This window comes from Carettochelys insculpta, chromosome 22, assembly GCF_033958435.1.
Source record: "Carettochelys insculpta isolate YL-2023 chromosome 22, ASM3395843v1, whole genome shotgun sequence".
Taxonomy (NCBI): Eukaryota; Metazoa; Chordata; order Testudines; family Carettochelyidae; genus Carettochelys; species Carettochelys insculpta.
Window position 1 is genome coordinate 14,126,775 of NC_134158.1, and position 26,665 is coordinate 14,153,439.

The window sequence follows — 26,665 nt, forward strand, 5'->3', positions numbered from 1 at the left end:
AGAGCACCCCCTTCAAACCAGGGCTGGGAGTTGGGGGGGGGGGCTGGGAGGGGCCAGCCCCACGGCTGAGTGGGGCAGCCAGGGACTGGCTGGCCCAGTCCCCTGGAGGGCTGCCCGGATCTGGGAACATGATACCCGACTTGGTCCCCTGCCAGGCTGGGACATTGGCAGCCCCTATTTATAACGCAGGCCCTGGGGTTGCTGTCCTCCCCAGCCTGTTCCTACCCGCAGCGCCACTGGCCCCATGGTGGGGATGGGCTGAGCCCCACAAGCAGGTCCTCAGGGACCCAGGCGTCCTGGCTCCCAGCCCCCTCCCCCGACCCCGGAGCCAGCAATCGAACCCAGGCATCCTGGCACCCAGCTCTGCACCCCCCCCACTGCAGGACCCGAGCTGGTGACCCGGCTGGTGGTGGGGGTGCTATTTATAGCCAGCCCAGGCATTCGCGGGGAGGGTGGCTCGTATAAGGGCAGCGAGGGACCCATGGGGCCGGGCTGGGCCTCCATTGGCTGGGGGGCTGCGGGGGGAAGGTGGGCAGCTGAGTCTGTCGCTCAGAGGAGCCCGGGGCAGCTGAGGCTCTGTTCTGCACCCCATGGCCCCCCCCACAGCCTGGCTGCTGCTGGGCCTGCTCTGCGCCCTGCAGACCCCTGGGGCCCAGGACACCCATCGCCACGACAACGTGGAACCACCCCAACAGGCCCAGGGGCAGCTGCATCATCCCAGCGACCCTCACCATGGCGACCAGGAGCAGCCATATCCCCCCAGGGACAGCCCTGGCCAGGTGGAGCGGCACCACCATCACCATGGCGACCCCCCTGGGGACAGTGCAGGGCTGCCCCAGCAGGCTGAGGGGCAGCCGCCACCCCACAAGGCACCTAGCCCTGGCCACCACCATCGCCCTGGTGACGTAGACCACCGGGGGCAGCCACATGGCCCCACTGACCACCATCGCCATGGCGACAAGGAGCAGCAGCACCCTGAGAAGGAGGGTGTCCCTGGGCACCATCGCCATGACAAGGAAGAGCCCCAAGGGCACCATCGCCACGGCAACGAGGGCCCAGGCCCCCATGGCGACGAGGAAGATGCCCCTGGGCACGGTCGCCATGGTGAGGAGGAAGAAGAGGTCCATGGGCCCCATGAAGCTGATGGCCGTGGGCGCCCCCAGCCTGAGGAGGAGGAGGAGGTGCAGAGCCCCCCGGGGCACAGCGAGGAGGTGTCGGAGGAGGAGGGCCAGCGGGAGGAAGGCCAGCCTGCCAAGCAGCCCCACCTAGAGGAGGCAGCTGCAGGTGTGTGGCCCCTGCTGGGCGTGACCTGGGGCGCAGGGGGTGCGGGCTCTTCCGGGGTGGGGAGCTGGCTGGGGGAGGAGCACTGTGGGCATGGGGGGAGGGGGCTCAGGCAGGTCTCCTGCAAAGGGGATGGGGGGCAGTGTAAGGGTCAGACCCAGCACCCTGCCAGCAGGGCCGACGTGGCAGCCCCACAGCAGGCCAGGAGGAGGGGGCTGAGCAGGGGCCTCTTCAGCGCTGCCGTCCTGAGGGGAGAAAAGCGGGAGGGACCCAGGAGTCCTAGCCCCTGCCCCCCCGCCCCTCTGGGCCTGAGCTGAGCGGGGGCCCCAGGCGTCCAGCTGGGAGCTCTGTCTGCCCTTGCAGAGGAGGAGGAGGACGAGGAGGAGGACGAGGATAGCTACCAGCCAGGCTCCGTGTGCCAGTACTGCGCCTTCTGCAAGGTAAACCCCCCGCCCCCTTGGCTGCCCGAGGCCGGACGCCTGGGTTCTCGCCCCAGCCGATGGGCCTCGCCCTGACGCTGCCATTGGCGCTTCCTTCCAGCACTGCGGGGAGTGCGAGAGGTGCCCCTGCGCAGAGGCTGATGCCAGTGAGCACTGCGGTGCCTGCCAGGTAGGGGCTGTGAGCTTCCCCCGGCAGTGCCCCCGGTGCTGCGAGCTTCCACCTGGCAGTGCCCCCTGGGCTGTGAGCTTCCCCCTGGCAGTGCCCCCTGGGCTGTAACTTCCCCCTGGCAGTGCACCCCAGTACTGCGAGCTTCCCCCTGGCAGTGCCCCCGGTGCTGTGAGCTTCCCCTGGCAGTGCCCCCTGGGCTGCGAGCCTTCCCTGGCAGCACCCCCAGGGCTGCGAGCCTCCCCTGGCACCGCCCCCAGTGCTGCGAGCTTCCCCTGGCAGCGCCCCCTGGGCTGCGAGCCTCCCCTGGCACCGCCCCCAGTGCTGCGAGCTTCCCCCTGGCAGTGCCCCCGGTGCTGTGAGCTTCCCCTGGCAGTGCCCCCTGGGCTGCGAGCCTCCCCTGGCACCGCCCCCAGTACTGCGAGCTTCCCCCTGGCAGTGCCCCCGGTGCTGTGAGCTTCCCCTGGCAGTGCCCCCTGGGCTGCGAGCCTCCCCTGGCAGCACCCCCAGGGCTGCGAGCCTCCCCTGGTACCGCCCCCAGTGCTGCGAGCTTCCCCTGGCAGCGCCCCCTGGGCTGCGAGCCTCCCCTGGCACCGCCCCCAGTGCTGCGAGCTTCCCCTGGCAGTGCCCCCGGGCTGCGAGCCTCCCCTGGCACCGCCCCCAGTGCTGCGAGCTTCCCCTGGCAGTGCCCCAGGAGTAAATTGACGTCTGTCTTCTGCCCCAGTATTGCCAGTTCTGCTACATGTGCCCCATCCTGTGCGAGACGGCCTGCCAGCCAGGTGAGCGGCCCCCGCCTGGCCTTGGGGAGGGGGCCCAGCCGGTGGGGGGCACTGCCTGACTCCCCTCTGCTCGCTTTGCAGGGAGTATGATGGACCAGCTCTCTGGCGCCCTGGTGCAGTAAGTGACCTCCCCACCCCCGCCCCGCGCCAGCGGCCCTGCCGGGGGCGGGGGGGGGGCTGCACCCTGCGGGTGGTTGAGTGGGGCAGAGGTGGGGGAGGGGCCAGGGTTTGGCCCTCTGGGGGGGTCGGGACTGCGGGGGGGGGGCAGAGTCCCAGTCCAAAGGGAGGGTTTTGCACAGCCCCCCCCTCCACGCCCGCGGGCGGTTTAACCCTTTGCTCTCCGCCCTTCGCAGGTCCCTCTGGTCCCTCTTCGAGCCAGGGGCGCAGTGAAGGGCGCTGGGGAGAGGCCCCGGCTGACCGCAGCCCACAAGTGCAGGGCTGGGGGGGGGGCACATGACTCCCACACCAGCCACACCACTCCCCGCAGAGCCCATTGCTCTCCTGTCTGCCCGCTCCCCCCACGTGTCCAACTCCAGCCAGGTGCAGCGGGGGCGGGGTCCGCTCAGAGCAACAAGCCCCCGGCCCCCTCCCTCCTGCCGGCTCCCCGGGGCTGGGGGACCCCAGCCACCCCCCGCTTCCCTCCTCTGCCGGCTCCCCGGGGCTGGGGGACCCCAGCCGCCCCCACTTTGTGCCTTTCGGTATTTGGTTATTTGTCTGCCTGGGAATAAAATTGTCCCCTTCCCCTGTGCAATTTTATTGATGGGGGTCGAGGCAACCCCAGCAGGCGAGGGTGGATCTGGGCACGGTCGGCCTGGAGTCCCTGCCCAGCGCCAGCTGCAGTGTGGGGGCAGAGCGAGGCCCAGGCCCCTCTCCTGGAGAAGCCCCCCTGGGCCTAGCACACACGAAGCCACCGTGGTTTTGTCATAAACATTTTTCTTTTTTGAAATGGCCCCAGCCCCAGCGTGGGCCGGGGGGGGGCCGGGGGGGGTCGGGGGGTCCGGCCCCCGGCCCGCCCTGGGGGTGGGGTTTTACATTTTTCTGTAAAGATTTTCCTCCATTTTTTCCCCTCATGCAAAAACCCCCCGGCCCCCCCAAAGAAAATGAGGGCCCCAAAAATAAACTTAAATTAACCTGGGGGGGCCCTTGAATGAACGGTCGTTAGACAGCAGCAAAGGTCATGTCCACCAGCAGCCACACCACACGTATGCACAGAAAATCGAACTCGTATGGTACAGTCCCTGGGCCAGAGCACCCCAGCCAGCCCTCCGGGCCGGCCCCCCCCCCGGTAGCAGGAGCCCCCAGGCCAGACCTCCCCTGGCTAGCACCTGCAGGCGCCCTGTCCGTGGCAGGCTGGGGGCCGTGAGGGACCCCCCACCAACAGAGCAGCCTTGGTCTTGGCTGCTGTCCCATAAGGGGTGACACCAACCCCGCAGGGGAGCAGCCTGGGGCCTTGGGGAAAGAGGGGTGGCCCAGGTAAGGGGTTGGGGGGTCAAAGGGGCCCCCCTTTTAGCAGCAAACAGTTAACCCTTTGAGGGCGGGGGGGTACAGGACATTGGGATGACACCAGACTTGGGGACTACAAAGCCAGGGGGCGAACGGTGGGAGGGGCCCCAGGCCGTCAGCCCGGGGTGGGGAAGGGGGGACCCTTTAACCCCATTCACATTCTCCTCCCTGCTTGACAGAACAACAACAAAAACTCCAAACAGGCTGGTGGGGGCCTGGCCCTGACTCCCCCTTCCTGGGGGGTCTCAGCCCCCTGGTCCCTCCTCCGGCTCCATGGGGGTTGGGGTGGCACCCCCCCCACAGCAGCAGCAACGCCCCTGCAGGCTGGGGCAGGTGTGGTTTTCGGGGGGGCGGGACAGACGTGGCCCCTCCAGCAGCAGCAGGATCCGTCCTTCGGGCGCTGGCACCTGGGGAGGGGGGAGAGCAGAGAATGAGACTGGATCCCCCCTCACGCTCCCAGCATCCCCCAGGGCTGGGCAGTGCCCCCCCCACTCACCTGGTGCTAGCAGGAGTACGTTCGCACAGACACCCCATCGCCCCGCTGGCTGGGCAGGGAATTTCCTGCGGGGAAGAGGGGTCAGAGGTCACAAGCAAAACCCACCCCTACCCCAGAGCTGGCCCAGTGCTGCGAGCTTCCCCACGGCAGTGCCCCCAGCCAGGACACAGCCTCCCCACACCCCCAGGGCAGCAGCCCCCCGCAGGGCCCGCTCCTGCGAGGAAGCTGCCGTGGCCGTACCTTCGGGCTGCACCTTGCGGAGGTGCACACTGGGCGGGGTGATGGCCGCGGCGCGGAAGTTGGGGGGCAGCATCTCGGCCGAGTCGGGGCTCACTCCCCGCAGGTCCTTCTCCCGGAACATCTTCCTCCATGACGGGGAGCGGCTGAAGCTCTTGGCACTGTCCTGGGGGCCAAGGGTCGGGGGTCAGAGAGCTGGGGGCCAGGCACCCTCAATATGGACTAGGGGGAGGGTCAGGGGCCATGGGGGACGGGGTCGTACCTCATCCAGGCGCCGGTCCGTCCCCATGGCAATGAGGTTCCCAAATTCCTTCTCCAGGATTTGCCGTGCCTGGAGACCAGAGAGAAAAGGGGGGCGGCGTGGGGGGTGGTCAGGGCCCCCCACGTCCCCCCACCCAGCAGGCCCATGGCCCCCATCAAACCCAGTTCTGCCCCTGGCCCCTCCCCCGCTGGCACTGACCTGGGTGTTCTGGGTGGGGATCTGCAGCAGCAGGGCCAGGTCATTGCAGTCGAAGGTGTCGTCCAGTGCCAGCAGCGCCCCATGCACCCCGCTCTCCGCCAGGTTGTTGGCAAACTCCTTCAGCCCAATCAGCTGCACCCAGCACATCACCCGTTCGTTGGACCAGACCATCACGTCTGGGGGGGGCAGGGATGGGTCACGCGGGACCCTCGTGCCCAACCCCCAGCCCAGCCCAGCCGGTGCCCCCCACTCCTGACCCACAGCCCCCAGCCCAGCCCAGCCCTGCCCTGCCCTGCCCTGCCAGCGCCCCCCGACTCCCGACCCGCAGCCGTGCGGTGCCGGAGTGGGGGAGGGGCTTGCCTTGGTACCTTTGATCTGGTTCTGACTTTCCTCCCGGCGCTGCTCCAGCTCCTTGCGGTCGTAGTTGAGGCGTTTCAGGCACATGACCCCGTAGTGGAGACTCACCCTGGGAGAGGGCAGGAGAGGGGAGTCCACCCGCCGTCCCAGCAATCCCATGGGGCTGCCCCTGCCCCAGCGCCCACCCCATGGCGCCAGGCCCCAGGCTGCACTGGGGGGGGCGATCAAGAGTTCAGGGGGTGAAGGTGGGCTTGGGAATTTGCAGCTGGTGTCAGGGGCCTGTCTCATGGGGAGAGGGGAGGGAGTTGGGGGGTCGGGGCTCAGGGGGTTGAGGGGGTCAGGGCCTGTCTCTCACCGGTGGAAGCTGTCAACCATCTTGAGCTGGCCCCGCAGCTCCTTCTTGTTGAGGTGGTCCAGCATGCGGGCGTCCACCAGAGACTCCATGAAGTAGCTGCGGTACTGGGGCAGGCCCAGGCTGGGCAGCCAATCGTTCCCCACCCACTCGTGGTTCATGTCACCGTAGGCCAGGATCTGCGGAGACAGGGGGTCAGCGCCCGGCCCCCGACCTCTGCCCCAGTCCTCATCTGCCTGCAGCCCCCGACCTCTGCCCCAGCCCTCATCTGCCCAGCTGTGGCCCCAAGCTGGCACCTTCTGCCCCCGCCCCAGGTCTCCAAACATGCCTGACCTCCACCCCTACTGCCCTGGGGCAGTGGGAACAGGCCCATACCCACAATACACTGCAAAAATCAGGCACTCCAACACACATGGCAGGAAAGGACAACCAGACACTGGCACAAAAGAACACCCCCGGCCATAATGGATATTGGAACACCCGATCCCTGCCCCCCCAACAGGAACATTGGAACATCCCTCCCCCCCCCGAAACAGGGACATTGGAACAACCCATCTCCCCCCCAACAGGGACATTGGAACATCCCTCTCTCCCAGAAACAGGGACATTGGAACAACCCATCCCTCCCCCCACCCCTGAAACAGGGACGTTGGAACAGCCCACCCCTCCTTCCCCCTCCCCCAAACAGACACAGTGGAATAGTCCATCTCTCCTCCTCCTCTCTCCCCCAAATAAGGAAGTCCATCATTCTTTCCTCCTCTCCACCCCCACAAGGAGAATGGAATAGTCCAGCCCCCCTTCACTCCCTCCCAAACAGCGACAGTGGGATGGCCAAGGCCCAGGCACCAGTGATTGGCTGGTTAGCAGAGAAAAGGGCGGAACTAGCACCATGAATGGCGTAAAAGGTGTCCAAGGGTGAGCCGGTGCACGTAGCCCCGCCCCCACAGCACCCAAACCCCGCCCCCAGCCCATGCCGGGCGGGGGTTCCGGCCGCACCCTGGCTGTGCTCCCGGGGCACAACTGTCCCAAACACCGGCGCTGCCCGGCCTCCGCTCGCGTGCGAGGGGTCACGCCTGGTGCACACGCGTGAGCAAGCGTGCGAGGCGTATACAAACACACGGGTCAGGGCGACAGGGCGAGAGTCGCCCTACAGCCCCCTGCCCCTGCACTGACAAGCGGCTGTGGGAGACCTGTGGCCCCGCCCAGCTGCCTAAGGCCCCGCCCACCCTGTCCATGCTGGCCCCGCCCCCTACCTGCTCCCAGCTGATCTCCTTGCTCTCCTGGGCGGGCAAGCGGGAAGGAAAGTGGAGAGCTGTTAGTGCCCGGCCGGCCGCGCGGGCGCAGGGGGGGCCCAGCTGCACCCCCAGCTCTGTGACACCCCCGTCCTGCCCCTAGCGGCGCCAGACACCCAGCTCCCACTCACCAGCTTGGTTGTGGCCGTGAGTGACTCCATCTCCTCGTGCGTCATCCACACGTTGCTCGTGGACTGGGGTTGGTCACGAGGGCGCGGGACATGGGGGCGCACAACAGATTTCACCAGTAAGTCGCTTTGGGAGGAGGGGATCAGCCCCGGTCCCTCCAATGCCCGGGGGGTGGGGCACAGGGCCACCTCCAGGCCTGCCCATGCAGAGCTGCAGGAGGGAGTGGGGCTGGGGGGAGAGGGGCACACCCTGCAAGATGGGGCGCCCATGGGGCTGTAGCACGAGGGTGTTGTGGGGGTCTGAGGGGGGCTGAGTGCCGCAGGTCTGAACCATGCAGGACTTGAGTGGTGGGAGCTGGCAGACGGAGCGCTGGGGGGGACCCTGCCATGCAGGAGCTGAGGGGCGGGCTCTGTGAGGGGAATACTGGGGGCACAGGGTGCCATGGGGGGACCTGTGAGGGGCTAGGGCCCCCTGGGGGAGATGGGAATGGGGGGGACCCCAGGGAGATGGGCGCCATGGAAAGACGGACACTGGGGGGGACCCCTGGGAGATGAGCACCGGGGGGCCCCGGGGCACCTTGTGGGGCCCTACCGTGCGGGAGGTGGTGGGCGCCGAGGGGCTGGTGAGCGAGACCATCTCCTGGATGGCCAGGCGCAGCTTGAGGCGGTGCAGGGGGTTGCTGATGCCAATTTCTCTCTGAATCTCCGTGTCCGACAGGTTGGCCATGATGGCGCCACTCTTCACGTTGGCGCGGCAGGCAGCCACGTACCAGGCCGGCATCCCCACCCACAGCTGTGGGGGCGGGGCCATCAGGGGCCGGGGGCTGCCCGGATGCCTGGGTCCCATCCCTGCCACCCCCCACGCACACATCCCTCCCCGGAAGCCTGGGGTCCAACCCTGCCCCTGCCCTCTCTACACCCCCTCAGACACCTGAGCTCCAGCCCCCACCCCCACTGCTAAAGCCCTGGACACCTGGGTTCTGTCCCCTTGTGCCCTGGCTGGGCACACTCCTGTCTGCGTTTCCAGGGCACTCGGGTTCTATCCGCACCCCCACCACCGGACGCCTGGGTCCCCAGCTCTCCACCCCTCCCCGAAGCCATCACCTCCAGCCAGGACACGACGGTGGGTCCGTCCCAGGCGGCGAAGGGCAGGCCCTGGCGGCAGGCCTCCTCCAGCAGCTCGTGCCTGGGGGGCAGGGGTGGGGGGTGAGACAGTGAGGGCCCCCCCCACTGACCCCATCCCCACCTCCTACTCCGCTCCCCCAGCCCCTCCCCCGCCACGAACCCCCCAACTCACTTCTTCTTGTTCCGCCGGTCCTTGTCCACGGGCCCGGCCAGCTTGGAGAGGCCCAGGGGGTCTGCGGGGGACAGCTCGTCCGAGGGGGTCCCGGCTGGTGGGAGAACAAGTGAGAGCTGCCCCACACCCTGCCATTGCTGGGGTCTCCGGGTGCCTGGGTTCCCTCCCCTACCCCCGCTACTGGGAGGGAGGGGCATCCAGCGGGTTAGGGGCCCAGAGTGCTGGGTTCGCTCCCTGGCTGGGGGAGGGGCAGGGGGCCTGGTGGGCCTGAGCAGGGAGTGGTTCCGGGGGCCCATGGAGGGGGGGGCACCTACGCAGGGAGGGCGAATCGCGGCCCGGGGGCCCCAGCCGGCCCTTCTCCTTCTTCCCAAAGAGGCGCCCGATGGACGACTTGATGCTTTTCTTCTTGGTGGCTTTGTGCAGTGAGTCCTGGCTGCTGCTGGCCCCCTCGGAGCCCAGCCTGGGGGAATCAGAGAACGCTGGAACGGAAGGGACCTGGGGAGGTCCTCGAGGCCAGGCCCCATCCCTCCACCGGCACAGCCAGGCTCCAGCCCCGTCCAGCCATCCCCTGCAGGGCCAGGCCCCTTCCCCATCCGACCAGCTCCGGCAGGGCCAGGCCTGTCCCCACCAGCAGCTCCAGGCCCCGGCCCTGGCCCCAGCCTACTGGCCACTGCAGGTATCTGCGGAACCTGCCCGTAAGTGTCTCCAGCGATGGAGCTGCCACGACCTCCCCGGGGCATTTCCTCCTGTTTAACCACCCGCCAGGGTGGGAGTTTGGCCTAATGTCCAACCTCCACCTCCTGGGGCCGCTCAGCCCATGGCTCCGCGTCCCGCCCTCCGAGCGCCGGAGAACCACTTCTCTCCTGCCCCGCGTCACCCTCTGGGGGGCCCTGGACCAGCGGCGCACGTCCCCTCGGCCTCCTCGTCGCTGAACGACCCACGCCCAGTTCTCCCCGGCGTCCCGCCACGCTCACGTTCTCTCCACCGCTCGCCCCTCCCAGCCCTCCTCCGGCCCTTCTCCCGTCGCCCACGTCCCCCTGGGAACGCGGGGCCGGCCCAGCACTGAGCGACGGCCGTGTCGGGCTCACCCTGGGCCGGGTCGTGCAGCCCAGCAGCAGGTCGGCTTTTATTGCAACAGGGTCACCCTGCTGGCTCACACTTAGCTTGTGGTCCGCTCTGCCCCCGAGACCCCTGTCCGCAGGAGCTTCCCGGCTGGGGGGTGTGACACTGATTGCTCCTTCCTCACAGCAGCACTTTGCATTGGTCCTTATTCAGCTTCTTCCTGTTTCCCCAGCCCGGTTCTCCAGTTTGGCCAGATTGTGCTGAATTCTGACCCTGTCCTGCACTGCAGCTGCTGCCCTGCCCAGCTCGGGGCTGTCTGCAAACTAGAATGGGTCCCAAAACAGACCTGCCGGGCCCCCCTTGTGCCCTGCGACCCACTGCGAACTTCTCTGCAAACGGTCGTGCACCCGCCGCACAATGACCCCACCTGGGTTGTATTTGCCCAGTTTATTGATAAGATCGCGCGAGACCGCGTCGAACGCTTTCCGAAACTCCAGGTCACCACGTCCACCGCCTCTCCCACAGCCACAAGACTTGCTACCCTGCTGGACTGCTCTGGCGGGATTTCTCCTTCACGGGTCCCTGCTAGCTGTTCCCTAACACCCCATCTTCCGCAGACGTCTGCAGACGAACCCCTCAATTACGTTTCCCGGCACAGGAGTTAAACCGACTGGACTGTAACTCCCAGGGTGGCTCGGAGTCCCCTTTTCACAGCTGGGCACTAGATTTGCCCCTTTCCCGTTTCCTGGACTCTCTCAACTTCCAGGACTTTTCACAGACACCAGCGAAAGGCTCCTCTGCTCACTGCCTTGAGTTTCAGGGTGCGTCTCATCAGGCCCTGGGACTTGCAGACACCTCCCTTTTCTAAGTCATTTTTATCTTCTAACCCTGCCCCCTTCCCACTTGTTGTCACTCTGTTAGGGCTGAGGGGTCCCCCCATAACCCCAGCTCCCAGTGGGGTTTCTGCTCCCTGACTGTTCCCCCATTCACTGCTCTCGGGGCCTGCTGCCCCCCAACTTTCCCCCAGCTCACCCCATCCCCACCTCCAGACCTGCTGCCTCTAACAGGCTTCCGCCTCTGACAGCGCCCCCCTGATTGCTGCCCCCCCAGGCCCCAACTCACCCTGCCCTCAGGTCTCGCGCATCCTCCAGGGCTCCAGTCGGCAGCGGCAGAGGCTGGCTGACCCACTCCAGCCGGGAAGTGCGGGGTGTGGCGGGGGGCGGCGTCTCACAGGGCACCGGGGCCTTTTCCTCCGCCCCATGCCCCTCCTCCTTGGGCACATGATTCTGGGGGAAAGCACAGGGCACTGTCACATGGAAGCTCACAGCATAGGGGGCTGACACCCACTGGGGAGACAGGTGGGGACAGCCTGCTGGGGCAAGCTGGCAGGGCGGGGGGCATGGTGTGCCTGTGGCTGGGGGGCATACCCCACGGAGGGCAGCCGGCAGGGTGGGGGTAGCAGCTGGGGGCACACCCCATGGAGGGCGGCCAGCAGCACCTCCCCACACTCACCATGCGGTCACCCTCGCGGGCAGGGCTGTGTGGCGCGAGGCGGGGTGTCGAGTGGCCGCTGCTGGGGGGCGAGGGGCTGGCCAGGGTGGAGCTGGTGACGGACGGGGGGATGGAGGTGCCAGCCCGGTACCGGCCCAGGGACCCGTCCAGCACTGAGCTGCTGACCCGACTCTCGATCTCCTCGGCCCGCAGCTCCGTGCACTCCTTCTCCTCCTGGATCAGCCTGGGGACAGCAGGGGTGGGATGGGGGGCTGCCCTGGGCTGGGGGGGCACGGCCAGGGGGCTGAGAGGTCCTCAGGGCGTGGTGGGGTGACCCAGGAGACCTCAGAGGGTGAGGGGGTCACAGGGGTTGGTAGCAGGGTCCCAGTGCCTAGGGGGCCTGAGGGGGCGTTCCTGGGACGGACAGTCACTGGTCCCAGCGTGTAGGGGGACTTGGGGGGTTCCCAGGACAGTGGCTGGTCCCAGCGCGTAGGGGGACTTGGGGGGTTCCCAGGACAGTGGCTGGTCCCAGCGCGTAGGGGGACTTGGGGGGTTCCCAGGACAGTGGCTGGTCCCAGTGCGTAGGGGGACTCGGGGGGGGTTCCCGGGGCAGTCGCTGGTCCCAGCGCACAGGGGGGTCGGGGCACACGGGGGCTCAGGCGGGTTCCCAGGACACTCCCTGGGGCAGGGGCGGGGCAGGGGCAGGGGAGGCTGTCGAGGTCTGGGGGGCATCTCACTTGATCTCCTTGTTGATGGCCTCCAGCTGCTCCTGCAGCATGATGGCCAGCGTGTGCACGTCCGTCTGGCCGCTGGGGGAGAGCAGCTCGTCCTCATCCGACCCCTCCAGGCCCCCTGCTTGCTGCGCCCGCTCCCACTCCTGGGACCCTGCGGGGGCGTGAGAGGTGAGGGGGATTCTACAGCTCCCTGCAGCAGAGCCCCCCAGTTCCTGCCGTGGCCCCTCCAGCCCCCCAATTCCTGCCCTGCCATCAGTCTCCCCAGCCCCTCCCCCACCTCATCGCTGAGTACTCACCAGGATGGGTGAATCCAGGGCAGGAGGGAGCAGATAAAGGACACAGTTAATAGCAGCCAGGAACACCCCCAGAGCCCCCCCACCCTCTTTCATCTCCCAGAGCCCCCCCCGCCCATTCCCCCACCCCGCAGAGCCCCCCCTGCCCCACCCATCCCCCAACTCCCAGAGACCCCCGCCCATCCCTTCAACCATTTCCCACCCCCTAGGCTGCCTGCCACCCACCCCCCCAGCCCACCCCCCCAACCTAGCCACTACTGCTCTGCCCCACCCCCTCTCCCGCTCACCTTCGTGGCCTCATCCGTCACGGCCCAGCGCCCCTTCTTGTGCCTCCGGGGGGTGTAGGGGTCCATGGGCAGGGCGGGGGCCTGGGAGTAGCGCAGCTCTAGGGCACTGCCTGGCAGGGACCTATGGGGAAAGGGACCAGGCTTGTGACATGGGCACCCGCCCGCCGTGTGAGCCGCCGGCCAGGGCATGAGCGTCTCCTGTCTGGCGGGTGGGGGGGGGCACTTCCTAGCAGCTCGTTTTCACCACTGGGCCCAGTGGGGAGCGTTTCGGTGGGTTGTGGGCCCATTCGGAAGCTGCTGGCCCACGACCCACCAAGCCTGTCTCCGGGTAACCACAAGACTCTGCCAGCTGAGACCCAGTCGTGCGAGGCGTGCGTAGAGCATTACACTGATTTCCACAGCTCCCTCCCAATCCCGCCGGCATTGCCCCGGGTTGCTGCATCGTTTGCCCTTTGCTGCACTCTTCACAGCTGCGCAAAACACAAGCTGCCCCAGGAGCCCCTTACGGACAAACAAACATATTAATCAGGTAACGAGCTGCTGCAGGTAAGAGCCTAGTGGGTCCCAGCCATGACAGGTTGAACCTCTTTTGTCCGGCACCCTGGGGACCCGGCCGGTGCAGACGAGAGAATCCGCCAGATCACGGGAGGTCAACGTTTCTCGCACGTCACCAGCACCCCCGCGGCTTCCTGGGCTCCGAGAAGACGTTTGGGGTAAATTAGAGCCAAAGAACAGCCCAGAACACTGAGCGCCAGCACTGGGGGCCAGAAACAAACTTCAGGGGACTGCAGGGAACTTGGCCGCGCCTGTGAGAAGTGGTCGTCCGGCTCCCTAAGATCAGGCTGGGCTACAGCCGCTCCCAGACCAGAGGGCGCCAGACTAGAGAGGTTCCACCTGTAATACTGAGAGTCTTGGAGCGGCTCAATTAAATAAATTCCCGGCAGCTTTCTTGCCCAGTCAGGAGGTGCCTGTGGCACCATTGGTTCCAGGGCTTTCCTCAGCGTGGGAATTATTCCACCTCGTCCACCCTGAGAAAGCGCCAAACGGGGTCATTGCTTCCGCCTCTGCCAGGATGTCGGGTAACGGGAGCTGTGCGTCCAGCAAATTCAGACCCACTCCCAGGCACCAGACCGGCCCCGGGGCTCTCTCTATGCGGGGAAGAAAATGAGCGTCCGGCAGGCGCAACCCAGCAGAACCAGGCAGGTACGGCTCTCGGAGGCAGGACTACGGCTGAGCCCGGGGCCTGGCCTTCTTGCCGGGTGGCGAGGCAGCGATCGGACGAGGGAAATCAGCAGCGGCTGGCCCCAGCTGACTAACCCCAGCCGAGGGCACTTAATGACCCTGCCGCACTGACCATGGCTCCTGGTTCTAACCCAGCGGTTCCGGCCGGTGCCGGCTTTACCCTGAACCCACATTCGGGGGATTTAAATCAGCCGTGTTCTCCACCGTGCCCTGGGCCCCACAGGGCCCCAACCGTCCCCTCCCCTCTCCCTTTAGCACGCCTGACAGCCCTGCCCCACTGATGCTTCTCACAAGTGGGGCTCCAGCGCACGTGGTCCCGGCCAGTGACCCTGCCCTGGGCGGCTCCTGTTCCCAGCCACAGGGAGCTGGGAGCAGGGCAGCAAACCTCACCCCGCCCCTGGCTGCACGTGGCTGATGCTCCCCCAGAGTGGGGCCAGGCTGGGAGCCCCGCACCTCTCCCTGCAGTGCCCCAGGCGGCCCCTTTCCAGCCTGCTGTCACCGGGGGGGGAGCGACACACGGACGCTCCCCCTCACCCCGGCCCCATTCACCTATTACCTGGAGTAGGAGGAGACGGGCCGGCCCCGGAGCTGGTCAATTTCCAGCTGCATCCGTTCCATCTCCGCCAGCAGCTGCTCCTGGGCGGGGGACAGGGGACCGGTCAGTGCAGTGAAGCAACCCCCAGCCCCCCCCGAAGAGCCCCACCCCGGGACCCGGCTCTCCCCAGACTGACACACCCCTGTGCCCCACAGCAGAGCCACCTGGGCCCAGCCCCGCATACCTTGTTCAACAGCAGCTCGTCCTGCAGCTTCTTCATGTCGGCGATTTCCTCGCTCAGCGTGTTCTGGGGGGCAGATGGGGTGAGACCACAGGCCCCAGTGCAGCCCCCAGCCCGGGCCCCCCAGCACTCCTCACCCCCGCCCCGCAGCCCCCACCAGCCCAGCCCGGGCCCCCCAGCACCCCTCACCCCCACCCCGCAGCCCCCACCAGCCCAGCCCTGGGCCCCCCAGCACCCCTCACCTCCACCCCGCAGCCCCCACCAGCCCAGCCCTGGGACCCCCAGCGCCCCTCACCCCCACCCCGCAGCCCCCACCAGCCCAGCCCTGGGCCCCCCAGCGCCCCTCACCCCCACCCCGCAGCCCCACCTTCTCCTCCAGGGCCCCCATTCGCTCCTTGAGGTGCAGCTGCAGCCGCTCATTGGACTCTGACAGCAGCTTGTCGACCGTTTCCGAGAGCCGCTTGTTGTGTTCGTCATTCATCTTCTCCCGCTGCCGCGCCTGGGGAGGGGGGAGGTCAGGGATCCCGCCATGCGCCCCAGAGCTCCTCAAACACCCCCCAGGCCCTGAAGCCCCACGGCCCCTCCCCCACAGAGCTCATCAACCCCCCCTCCCGGGGACCTGACTGGAGCCTGCCCCTCCCCCACTCCAGCCCCCCCACCAAACTCCCCAGGATGGGGGGATTCAGCACAACCAAGGGTGGGACCCAGGAGTCCGGGGACCCCCACCCCCCAGACCCTCACCCGCTGCAGCTCCTGGTTCTTCTCCTCCAGCTGCGCCTCCAGCTGCCGTAGCCGCTCCTCGAAGTTCCCATGGCGCTCCTCAGCCTGGGCGGATGGGGGGGTCAGCACGGAGCCCCCAGCACTGCCCCCGCCCCCACGACCCCAAACCCTTGGCCCCCTCCCCCGCCCTCGAACGCCCAATGTCACCCCCCTCCCACGCCACCTCAGCCACTTGCCCCCCCCCACTGCCTGCTCCCCAGCCCCCACCCTCCTGTTCACCCCTCCCCCTCCCAGCCCCCCACCTTGCTGAGGGCAGCCACGCGCTGGGCCAGTTGGGCTTCGATCTCAGGCAGCGTCTCGGCCCGTTGCAGCGTTTGCTGGAGCTTCGCCTTGGCGTCCTCGAGCCACTCCTGCAGCTGCCGCCCCTTCTCCTCGCTCTGGGGGGCACGAGGCATCAGAGACCCCCCAGGATCCCCCCTCCGCCAGCCGAGGGTCCCCTGCCCTCCGCTGTTTGGGGCGCTGTGCAGTGAGGGGGGGTCATAGGGGTCCCGGGGGGGCTCTGACCTGGCGGTACAGCGACTCCTTGCAGGGTGCAGTGGGGGGGTCCCAGGGGGGCTCTGACCTGGCGGTACAGGGACTCCTTGCAGTGTGCAGTGGGGGGGTCCCAGGGGGCTCTGACCTGGCGGTACAGGGACTCCTTGCAGGGTGCTGTGGGGGGGTCCCAGGGGGCTCTGACCTGGCGGTACAGGGACTCCTTGCAGGGTGCAGTGGGGGGGGTCCCAGGGGGGCTCTGACCTGGCGGTACAGGGACTCCTTGCAGTGTGCAGTGGGGGGTCCCAGGGGGCTCTGACCTGGCGGTACAGGGACTCCTTGCAGGGTGCAGTGGGGGGGTCCCAGGGGGCTCTGACCTGGCGGTACAGGGACTCCTTGCAGGCCAGCTCGCTCTCCAGCTTGTCGTTGGCATCGTGCAGGGAGGTGGCCTCGCGCTGGGCGCTCAGGTACCTCTTCTCCAGCGTGGTGATTCGCTCCTCCATGTCCTCCCGCTGCGCCAGCGCCTGGGGGAGCCCGGCTGGTGAGGGGCCAGGTGGACGCCCCCCATGGGGACTTGCCCCAAAGCCCCCCTGAGCCCCCCATGGCCCAGGGGCACTGGGCTGAGCGCAGTGAGGCAGGGGAGCAGGACAAGCTCCGACCTGGGGGGTGTCTGGCAGGGGAAGGGGGGACCATGGGGCACAGATGACTCGAGGAGGGGGCCATTGCCCCAGGCAGTTGGCTCTAGGGTGTCCAGTGGCACAGGAATCCCTGCCCCCAGGAGGTCGGGGGGGACCTGCCCGGGGCGGTTGGGGGACCACTGGGGGAGTCGTGGGCGGTTACCTCCTTGAGGTCACGCTGCAGTTTGGCATTGCCCTCCTGGGCCTTGGCCAGGTCGCGCCGGGCGACCCCCAGCTCCTCCTCCAGCTCCGCCAGCTGCCGACACAGGATCCGGAGCCGGTCCCGCAGCTGGGCCAGCTCCCCCCGTTGGCTCTCCAGGGTCTCCTCTGGCTCGGCCCGGCTGCCCCGGGCCTCAGGGGGCCCTGCCCCGTTGGCCACCGCCTGGGGGAGAGACGTCAGGGACACTGGGCCCCCAAACAGCCCCAGAGCACCCTACAGGGTCAGCCCCCCAATACGCCCACTGAGCCCCCCAAGTCCCCAATACCCCATGTTCTAGCACCCCAGAGCCCCCCAATATCCCCAGCCCCCACAGATCCTCCCAGCCCCCCACTACCCCAGCCGCTCTCACACAGGTTGGGGTCTCCCCCTCCTTCGGCGTGTCGTGGAGGCCGGACCGGCGCCGGGCGAGCTGCTCCCGCAACGACAAGGACTGGGGGAGGAGGGAGAGGCCAGAGCTGTGAGCTTCCCGCAGCAGTGCCGCCCCTCCCCCTCCCCCAGGGCACTTCTGGGTGGCGAGCTTCCCGCAGCAGTGCCCTGCACTGGCTGTGCCCCTGCCCCTCACTGTGGGCCCCGGGTTCCCCGTACCTCCTGGTTGGAGAGTTCCAGCTCCTCCTCCAGCACCGCCACCCGCTCCAGTGCCACCCGCAGCCGCTCCCGCACCTGCGGGGAGCTGGGAGTGACCCAGTGCTGAGCCCCTGCTCACCCCAGCGCCCCTCCCCCACCCAGCCCCCGCTCACCCCAGCGCCCCTCCCCCACCCAGCCCCGGCTCACCCCACAGCCCCATCCCCCACCCAGCCCCTGCTCACCCCAGCGCCCCTCCCCCACCCAGCCCCCGCTCACCCCAGCGCCCCTCCCCCACCCAGCCCCGGCTCACCCCACAGCCCCATCCCCCACCCAGCCCCTGCTCACCCCAGCGCCCCTCCCCCACCCAGCCCCCGCTCACCCCAGCGCCCCTCCCCCACCCAGCCCCGGCTCACCCCACAGCCCCATCCCCCACCCAGCCCCTGCTCACCCCAGCGCCTCTCCTCCACCCAGCCCCTGCTCACCCCAGCGCCCTTCCCCCACCCAGCCCCCGCTCACCCCAGCGCCCCTCCCCCACCCAGCCCCGGCTCACCCCACAGCCCCATCCCCCACCCAGCCCCGGCTCACCCCACAGCCCCATCCCCCACCCAGCCCCTGCTCACCCCAGCGCCTCTCCTCCACCCAGCCCCTGCTCACCCCAGAGCCCCATCCCCCACCCATCCCCGGCTCCCCCTAGAGCCCCTCCCCCCCAGCCCCCGCATGCCTCCATCTCCCACCCAGCCCCTGCTCACCCCAGCGCCCCTCCCCCACCCAGCCCCCGCTCACCCCAGCGCCCCTCCCCCACCCAGCCCCGGCTCACCCCAGCGTCCCTCCCCCACCCAGCCCCCGGCTCATCCCACAGCCCCATCCCCCACCCAGCCCCTGCTCACCCCAGCGCCCCTCCCCCACCTAGCCCCCAGCTCACCCCACAGCCCCATCCCCCACCCAGCCCCTGCTCACCCCAGAGCCCCATCCCCCACCCAGCCCCGGCTCCCCCTAGAGCCCCTCCCCCCCAGCCCCCGCATGCCTCCATCTCCCACCCATCCCCCGCTCACCCCAGCGCCCCTCCCCCACCTAGCCCCCAGCTCACCCCACAGCCCCATCCTCCACCCAGCCCCTGCTCACCCCAGAGCCCCATCCCCCACCCAGCCCCGGCTCCCCCTAGAGCCCCTCCCCCCCAGCCCCCGCATGCCTCCATCTCCCACCCAGCCCCCGCTCACCCCAGCGCCCCTCCCCCACCCAGCCCCCGGCTCACCCCACAGCCCCATCCCCCACCCAGCCCCTGCTCACCCCAGAGCCCCCGCACCTCCATCCCCCCACCCAGCCCCGGCTCACCCCACAGCCCCATCCCCCCACCCAGCCCCTGCTCACCCCAGAGCCCCCCGCACGTCCATCCCCCCACCCAGCCCCGACTCACCCCACAGCCCCCCACCTTCTCGTCCAGTGCCTTGTGGTGCTCGAAGAGCGATTTGAGGGCCTTGAGCACCTCCACCTCACTGGAGACGCCGGCCGGGGACTGGGCCTGGCGCTTCACCACCGTCATGCGCAGCGACCGCTCGTGCCGGGACACCAGGCACTCCAGGTGCTCCAGCAGCAGCTGCGGGGATGGGGGCGGTGAGGGACAGATGGACGGATGGAGGGACGGACACCGCCTGCCTTCCAGGGACTGCAGCGGATGGACAGACAGGCGGACGGAGGGACAGACACCCAGCTCACCACACGCCCCATCCCGGGGCCAGGCATGGGCACGGAACGCGCCCCACGGGGGACAGCTGGATGGACAGACGGACCGGGGATCATCTCACCCTTGTGTTGTTGCGCTCGGCTTTCAGCTCTGAAATCTCCTCCTCTCGCTCCAGCAGTTGCTCCCGGCAGGTGTTCAGCTCCTTGGTGAGCGCCGCGAACTCCTGGGGTGCCATGGACAGACAGACAGACAGACAGACAGAGGGACAGGAGGGGGGATGGAGAGTTAAAAACTGCTTGGCACCGTTCCAGCTGAGTTATAACTAGCCCTGCCCCCAGGCTGTAATCCCGCCCCTAGCCCCGCCCCTGACCGGGAATCCTGCCTTGGCCCCGCCCCCAGCTGGGAATCCCTCTCCTCCTATCTGAGGGTGGAATAACATGTTCTGTGCCACCGCCCGTGTGGACGCGCACCACCCTGACACCCCCTGGGCCCTGGATCTCCGCTGGCACCTGCCCAGTGTTCAGCGTATGGGGACGCTGCCCCCAGCCCCGGCACCAACCGGCCCTAACCTGGGGCAGGCTGGGGAGGTGGGCAGGGCCGGGTGGGGGCAGGATCAGATGGGAAGAGGAAAACGGGGGGGGGCACTGGGCTGGGGCCCGAGCAGAAAACCCCCAGCCAGTGTGGGGGCGCAGGGGCCCAGCTCTGGCTCACACCAGCCAACGGGCGTTTGCCAGCGGCCGGGGGGGGTCTGAGGCCGGAGCTCAAAGACTTTGGCCCGGCCCCCGTCGGCTCCCGGCTGCTTTGGGCCTGCGGCGCCGTTGTCCGGCTGGTGGGGACAGGAGAGGCCCTGCGGCCATGGGGCCGCCCTGCAGGGACCTGCCCCGAGCCTGAGAGGAGCCGGGCGAGCACCCCAAGAGCTCTCCGGGGCACAGAGAAAGGCGGCTCCCTCCTGCAGGCGCCGGGGGGCACCGGTCCCAGGTCCGGCTGCGCCAGAGCCCAGCGAGCCTCCCACCAAGGACATGGGCCGGACGGTTCGCACCTGCGCTAAGCCCACCCTGGGCAAGCCAGGGAAAAGCATTGGGACCATCTCCGGAGGGAGCCCACACAGCCCTGCTCTCAGCCCCCAGCCGCGCCCAGCCTGACCTCCCCACGGGTCGGCCTCCCCCCGCCCAGCCCCATGGCCTCCCTCCGCCCAGCCTGACCTCCCCACGGGTCAGCCTCCCCCCGCCCAGCCCCCGGCCCAGCCCCACAGCCTCCCCCCGCCCAGCCTGACCTCCCCGCACGTCGGCCTCCCTCCGCCCAGCCCCCCGCCCAGCCCCACGGCCTCTCCCGGCCCAGCCCCACAGCCTCCCCGCAGGTCGGCCTCCCCCCGCCCAGCCCCCTGCCCAGCTCCACGGCTTCCCCCCGCCCAACCCCACAGCCTCCCTCCACCCAGCCCCCCGCCCAGCCCCACGGCCTCCCGCCGGCCCAGCCCCACAGCCTCCCCCCACCCAGCCTGACCTCCCCACAGGTCGGCCTCCCTCCGCCCAGCCCCCTGCCCAGCCCCACAGCCTCCCCCCGCCCAGCCCCCTGCCCAGGCCCACGGCCTCCCCCGGCCCAGCCTGACCTCCCTCCGCCCAGCCCCCTGCCCAGCCCCACGGCCTCCCTCCACCCAGCCCCCTGCCCAGCCCCACGTCCTCCCCCGGCCCAGCCTGACCTCCCCGCAGGTCAGCCTCCCTCCGCCCAGCCCCCTGCCCAGCCCCATGGCCTCCCTCCACCCAGCCCCCTGCCCAGCCCCACGGCCTCCCCCGGCCCAGCCCCACATCCTCCCCCCGCCCAGCCCCCTGCCCAGTCCCACAGCCTCCCCCTGCCCAGCCTGACCTCCCCGCGGGTCAGCCTCCCTCCACCCAGCCCCCTGCCCAGCCCCACGGCCTAGCTCCACGTCCTCCCCCCCGCCCAGCCCCACGGTCTCCCCCCCTGCCCAGCCCCACAGCCTCCCCCGGCCCAGCCCCCTACCCAGACCCACAGCCTCCCCACGGCCCAGCTCCACGGCCTCCCCCAGCCCAGCCTGACCTCCCCACAGGTTGGCCTCTCCATGGCCCAGCCCCACGGCCTCCCCCCGCCCAGCCCCCAGCCCAGACCCACAGCCTCCCCACGGCCCAGCCCCACGGCCTCCCCCTGCCCAGCCCCAGGGCCTCCCCTGTCCCAGCCCCCTGCCCAGCCCCACGGCCTCCCCACAGCCCAGCCCCACGGTCTCCCCCCGGCCCAGCCCCACGGCCTCTGCCCCGCCCAGCCTGACCTCCCCACAGGTCGGCCTCCCCCCGCCCAGCCCCCTGCCCAGCCCCATGGCCTCCCCACGGCCTCCCCCCGCCCAGCCTGACCTCCCCGCAGGTCGGCCTCCCCCCGCCCAGACCTCTGCCCAGCCCCACAGCCTCCCACCTGCCGGCCAGTGCAACCCTCCCAGGGCCCCTCTCCAGCTCCAGCTGAGCCCACCGCCCTCCCGAGCCGGCCCAGGCTGCAGCCACTCCCTGCCCAGTGGGTTGGAGCTGGGGAGCCCCAGACTTTCCCCGGCCAACGGGGCGTCTCCTCTTTGCGCTGCTCTGCTTGGGGGAGGCTGAGGGGCGAGCCAGAAAGAGTCCCCCAGCCACGGACAGTCATGGGAGGTGGCACTGCCACAGCAGCCCCTTGCCCCCCACGGAGCCCCCGCCCCTCCGCAGCCCCCCCGCCGGGCGCCCACCTGGGGCAGGGCAATGCTGAGCTGGCGTTGCAGCGACTCCTTCTCGTGTGCCAGCTCGCGGAGGCGGAGCTGGGCAGTGCCCAGGCTGTCCTGGGTGTCCCTCAGCGTGTCCAGCAGCCGCTCCCGCTCCGTCAGCATGTTCACCATGAGCTGCTCAAAGTCGGCCTCGTCGGCCCCGCAGGCCGAGCCCCGGCGGCCGTCCTCGCTGATGGTGGGCATCACCTCGCACATCATCCTGCCGGGGGGGCTGGGGGCCCCGACCTACGGGGGCGGGGGAACGAAGCACAGCTCGGACGCCTGGGTTCTAGGCCTGGCTCTGGGAGGGGAGTGGGGGCTAGTGGTTAGAGCGGGGGGGTGCTGAGAGCCGGACGCCTGGGTTCCCTCCCCAGGACCAAGTGGGGGGGGAAGGTCAGTTACTGGGACATCACATTGATGTCAAACTCAGCAATTCCTATGCGTGCCCCTCCCCCATCACGCACGCACATGCACACGCAGACACACACGTGCATGCATACACATGTGCACGCACACATGCATACACACATGAACACCCATACACATGCTTGCGCACACATGCTCATGCACACGCAGACACACGTGCACGCACACAGAGACATGTGCGCATGCACATGCGTGCACACGCACGCACACATGCACACACGCACGCACACACACACAGAGCTTTAGATGCAACAAACAGTGGGGGGCACTAGAGGGCGCAGAGGGCCCCTCCCCCAACAGCAGGGGCACCCTGGGGGTTAAAACCCCTCCTGCCCCAGTGCCCCGGCGGGAGTGGCCCGGGAGCAGGGCCATGGGGGGAGGATTAACTCAGCTGGTCTGTGGCCCCCCCACGGCTGAAACACGTGTGCAGCAGAGACACGCACACGCAGCGCTGTCGGGGGCAAAGCCAGCCAGACGCTTCTGCCAGGAGCAGCACACACTCACAACACAACACACAGCGCCACAACCCCAGCCGTGCTCACAGCACCTCGGGCTACCGACTGTGTAACACAGACACAGCACCACGGACGGACAACACATCACACTGCCCCAGAGCAAACCCCAGCACACTGCGACATGCACAGTACCGAATGTACCCACAATGCAACACACTGTCCCAGCGCAACCCCACAACACACACTGTCAAGGCCACATGCTTCTGATGCTCTGCAACACCCGCCACAGCTCAGCCCAGCAACACACACTCAGCACACAACCCCGCATTACCAATGTACGACAACTCTGTTACACACATGCTGCAATGTACGCAACACCACAACCCCACTACACATACACTGCACGCACATCGCACGCTCCCAACAGTCCAACACACTTCCCCACTGCAACTCCACCACACACACACAGCAACACACACCACATGCTATGGACAATGCAACACGCTGCCCCAACGCAACCCTGCAACACACAACGCCACATGCTACCAACCCCGCAGTCCAACCCTGCAGTACCCCCACACCCCACACTACAGACACAACTCAACACCGGTCCACAAAGCAACAGTGCAAGAATGCAACGCACAGAGCATCACCCACCGCCAACGCAACGCACCGCAACAACCTCCACCCGCAGGACGGAAACACAACACTCACAAAATGCAAACACACTCGCAGTTACAGCACACCACACAACCAACACCCGTACACATGTGTCAGGTCAGCACACACAACTGACAATGCAATGCACAGGCCCAGTGCAACAACCACCCACAATGCACCACTGCGCCACACACACGGGAACACACAGCACAACGCCACCGATACAATGCGACACCCACCCTCAATGCATCTCTGTAACATACCCAGTGCCACACACACGTAAACACACAGCACAACACCACAGCTACAAGACAATGCAACACCCACCCACAATGCAACAGGTGCAACACCCAAACACCCCCCTTTGCCCCAACACACACACACACACCTGCCGCAGGGCCTGCGCCTGCAGACACCTCGTCTGGGTTATTTATAGACAGCGTCGGGACTGGTGCCCCCGCCTCCATGTACAGACACACTCAAACGCCACCTGTGCACAGAGACACCAGCACACGCCCTGGCATGCCAGCACATGCCCCGACACGCCAGCACACGCCCCAACACACCAGCTCACACCCTGACACTCCTGGACACGCCCCAACACACCAGCACATGCCCAACATGCCAGTGCATGCTCTGACATGCCAGCGCACACCCCGACATGCCAGCACACGCCCTGACATGCCAGCACATGTCCCGACACGCCAATCTCCTTCTCACCCTCCCTGCACACCCACATCTGAAGACACAGAGCCAGCAGCGCCCCCCCCAGCTCCAGCACACACGTGTGTGGAAACACCTGCCTCACACCAGCGAGGACACGCAGGACAGCCATGCATGGCCCAGGCTCGCGCACACGTGCAGGGGCTGGGCCTTCCACCATCAGACACTCTACTGGGGGGGGTCGGGCGACTGCTGCCCCTCAAGCTCAGGTGTCATGGCCCCCCCACTGAGGCCCTCCCCGGGGATGGATGCAAGAGGGGGGCGTGCAGAGAAAGGGAGGGAGCCTTTCCCCACCTCCCAGAAGACACTGCAGTTGGGGGAGGTGTTCAGGACCCTTGAAGAACCCCCCAGTTGTAGAATCAGCTGGAATCCCCCCCCCGGCCCTGTCCTGGTTCCCGCGCTGGGGGTTTCGGGGTGGGATAGATGCCTGCCAGGGCACAGAGAGTTCCCCAGCGATCTGGCCCTCCCTTGCAGAGTGCACAGTGAGGCTGGGGGCAGACCCAGGGAGAGAGGAAGGGGTGGGGGGACGGGGCAGGCGGGGGGGCTGTGCTGGGGGCTCGCCCTCCCTAGGTCGGGGAGAAGTGAGGGGTGGGCAGTGCCAGGTAAAGGAGACAGACGATGGGGAGTGTGATGCTAGGGAAGGGGGTCGGGGGAGGGGGCTGAGCAAGGCATGGACCAGTGGGGGGTGGACTGGGGGGAACCCCCTAGCTGCGACCTGCCTGGCTTGAATCTGACACTGTGTAGGCCGGGCCGGGCCGGGCCGGGGGCGGCGGGGGCGGGGAGCTGGCTGGCTGGCTGGCTGGGAGCTGTCTCAGCTCCTACCTGAGGTGGGGGAAGGGGCTGGGGGGGCGTTGGGTGGGGTTGCAGGTTAGGGGAAACCCTGGCCGGGGGCTGGAGGATGTGGGGTTGTGGGCAGGGGAAGGGGGTGCATGTGCCCCTGCCCCCTGAGGCCAGGCATAGGAGACGGGGAGGGGTGCAGGGTGGGGGAGTGGTGGAGCTGCACGGCTGGGGGTGCAGGGGAGGTGGTGCATGGCTGGGGCAGGAAGAGAGGTGCATACAGGAGGGCCAGGCTTGAGATGTACTGGGGGGTGCAGTGCTGGGGAGACGTGCAGTGATGCGGGGGGATGGGCGGGTTGAGGGGTGCAGGAGGCACATGCGGGGGGCTGCGGGGTGACGTGCAGAAGTGTTGGAGGCTGGGGGTGCAGGGCGATGGGGGTTGAGGGGTGTAGAACCAGAAGATGGGGTGTGGGGGATGGGGGTGCAGGATACAAGGGGAACAGATGGGGTGCGGGGGGATGGGGATGCTGGAGCAGAGGATGAGGTGTGGGGGGATGGGGTGCAGGATGTAGGGGAAGCAGATGGGGTGCGGGAGGATGAGGTGCAGGATGCAGGGGGAGCAGATGGGGTGCGAGGGGTTGGGGATGCTGGAGCAGAGGATGAGGTGCGGGGGGATGGGGTGCAGGATGCAGTGGGAGCAGATGGGGTGCGGGGAGATGAGGATGCTGGAGCAGAGGATGCGGGCGCGGGGGATGCGGGGGAGGGGGAGGGGCAAGCTGCGGGATGCAGGCGGGGGAGGGGCGGGCGGTACCTGCGGCGGCCGGTGTCGATGCTGCGGAGCCGGCGGACGCCCGGGGGTCGCGCCCCTCCCCCGCCCCGCGCTGCCGGAGCCCGGCCGGCCGCGGCTCCCGGCCCCTCCGCACCGCCCCCAGCCCCGCCTCTCCGGAGCCGGCCCCTTTAAGGGAGCGCCGAGTGACGGACCGTCCAGCCAGTAGGCGGCCGTCAGACCCCGGGATGGACGCAAAGGCCCTCCCAGGCGCGGGGGTGGGAGGGAGAGGCTCCGAGCGGCGGGGCTCGGCGGCCAATAGCTGAGGCGCTGCCGGGCGGGGGAGCCAATAGGGGAAGCCGAGAGGCGGAGCTCACTTTTAGGATGATGTCATCTGGTGAGCAGAGGGCGGGAGGAGGCAGGAGACGCGCCAGCGGGGGTGTGTGTGGAGGGGCAAATCCCCCCCGCGAGGGAACTGCCCTCGCCCCCAGAGAGGTGCAGTTGGCTCAAACGTACACGCTTGTTCCCCTCATTGCACGAACTGGTGCAACGCACCCTGAGAAGTGCAGGTGCCCTGGTGCCACACACGCACTGGTGCCACACACACCTTCGTGACACACGTCCTGATGCCACACACACCTTCGTGCCACACACGCACTGGTGCCACTCGTCCTGGTGTCACACACACGTTCATGCCACACGCGCCCTGGTGTCACACACACTTTCATGCCACAGGCACCCTGGTGCCACGCACACCTTTGTGCCACACACGCACCGGTGAGTCACACAGCTTGGTAACATGCCCTGGTGACATGCCAGCACAGGGCTGTGTAAGAAGCCCAGCAGCCCCTAGACCCACAAGAACAAGGCTGAGGTGCCTGAACCTGCCCAGCCCCAGACAGCAGCAGCCCAGGCCCAGCACAAAAGCAGGCCTGGTCCTGCCCCACCCCAATGCAAGTTTCCCCAGGTGCAGGAGCCCCCAGAGCAGCAGCCAGTGCCCCATACACCCCTGCTGGGCTCTGCACCAGGCCCCTGGGTTTCCCCAACCCCCCGCCTGCTGC

The 26,665-nt window shown here is 68.4% G+C and overlaps 2 protein-coding genes across 3 annotated transcripts; one reads left to right on the forward strand and one right to left on the reverse strand.

Moving 5' to 3' along the window:
• Positions 1–526: 526 nt before the first annotated feature.
• On the forward strand, positions 527–3,410 carry HRC (histidine rich calcium binding protein). Of its 2 annotated transcripts, none has more exons than XM_075016074.1 (6): positions 527–1,284; positions 1,612–1,721; positions 1,822–1,890; positions 2,612–2,666; positions 2,748–2,784; positions 3,020–3,410. In XM_075016074.1, the coding sequence occupies exons 1-6, from the start codon at positions 591–593 to the stop codon at positions 3,054–3,056; spliced, it is 1,002 nt and encodes a 333-aa protein (XP_074872175.1). In that variant the 5' UTR covers positions 527–590; the 3' UTR covers positions 3,057–3,410. The 2 variants fall into 2 exon arrangements, with proteins under 2 accessions (XP_074872175.1, XP_074872176.1); XM_075016075.1 differs by having other exon boundaries at positions 530–1,284; positions 1,645–1,721.
• Positions 3,411–3,533: 123 nt separating this feature from the next.
• Positions 3,534–25,744, reverse strand: PPFIA3 (PTPRF interacting protein alpha 3). Its single transcript, XM_075016073.1, has 29 exons — positions 25,650–25,744; positions 21,783–22,043; positions 19,188–19,289; positions 18,815–18,979; positions 17,407–17,481; positions 17,171–17,251; positions 16,765–16,983; positions 16,302–16,448; positions 15,696–15,830; positions 15,415–15,498; positions 15,041–15,172; positions 14,677–14,739; positions 14,454–14,533; positions 12,656–12,776; positions 12,079–12,218; positions 11,363–11,585; positions 10,973–11,136; positions 9,103–9,248; positions 8,789–8,882; positions 8,596–8,677; positions 8,084–8,284; positions 7,495–7,557; positions 6,075–6,250; positions 5,731–5,828; positions 5,363–5,538; positions 5,165–5,233; positions 4,906–5,068; positions 4,666–4,730; positions 3,534–4,576 (listed from the first exon to the last, which is right to left on the reverse strand). The coding sequence occupies exons 2-28, from the start codon at positions 22,014–22,016 to the stop codon at positions 4,672–4,674; spliced, it is 3,492 nt and encodes a 1,163-aa protein (XP_074872174.1). The 5' UTR covers positions 22,017–22,043; positions 25,650–25,744; the 3' UTR covers positions 3,534–4,576; positions 4,666–4,671.
• Positions 25,745–26,665: the final 921 nt, after the last annotated feature.

Excerpts from the sequence above, each read along its gene's own strand:
- HRC (XM_075016074.1), top strand. The coding sequence starts at position 591 with ATGGCCCCCCCCACAGCCTGGCTGCTGCTGGGCCTGCTCTGCGCCCTG. Across the intron at positions 1,891-2,611 it reads AGCACTGCGGTGCCTGCCAG|TATTGCCAGTTCTGCTACAT; the intron begins GTAGGGGCTGTG and ends CTTCTGCCCCAG. Across the intron at positions 2,785-3,019 it reads CTCTCTGGCGCCCTGGTGCA|GTCCCTCTGGTCCCTCTTCG; the intron begins GTAAGTGACCTC and ends CGCCCTTCGCAG.
- PPFIA3 (XM_075016073.1), bottom strand. The coding sequence starts at position 22,016 with ATGATGTGCGAGGTGATGCCCACCATCAGCGAGGACGGCCGCCGGGGC. Across the intron at positions 17,252-17,406 it reads TGGAACTCTCCAACCAGGAG|TCCTTGTCGTTGCGGGAGCA; the intron begins GTACGGGGAACC and ends CTCCTCCCCCAG. Across the intron at positions 5,234-5,362 it reads TCCCCACCCAGAACACCCAG|GCACGGCAAATCCTGGAGAA; the intron begins GTCAGTGCCAGC and ends TCTGGTCTCCAG.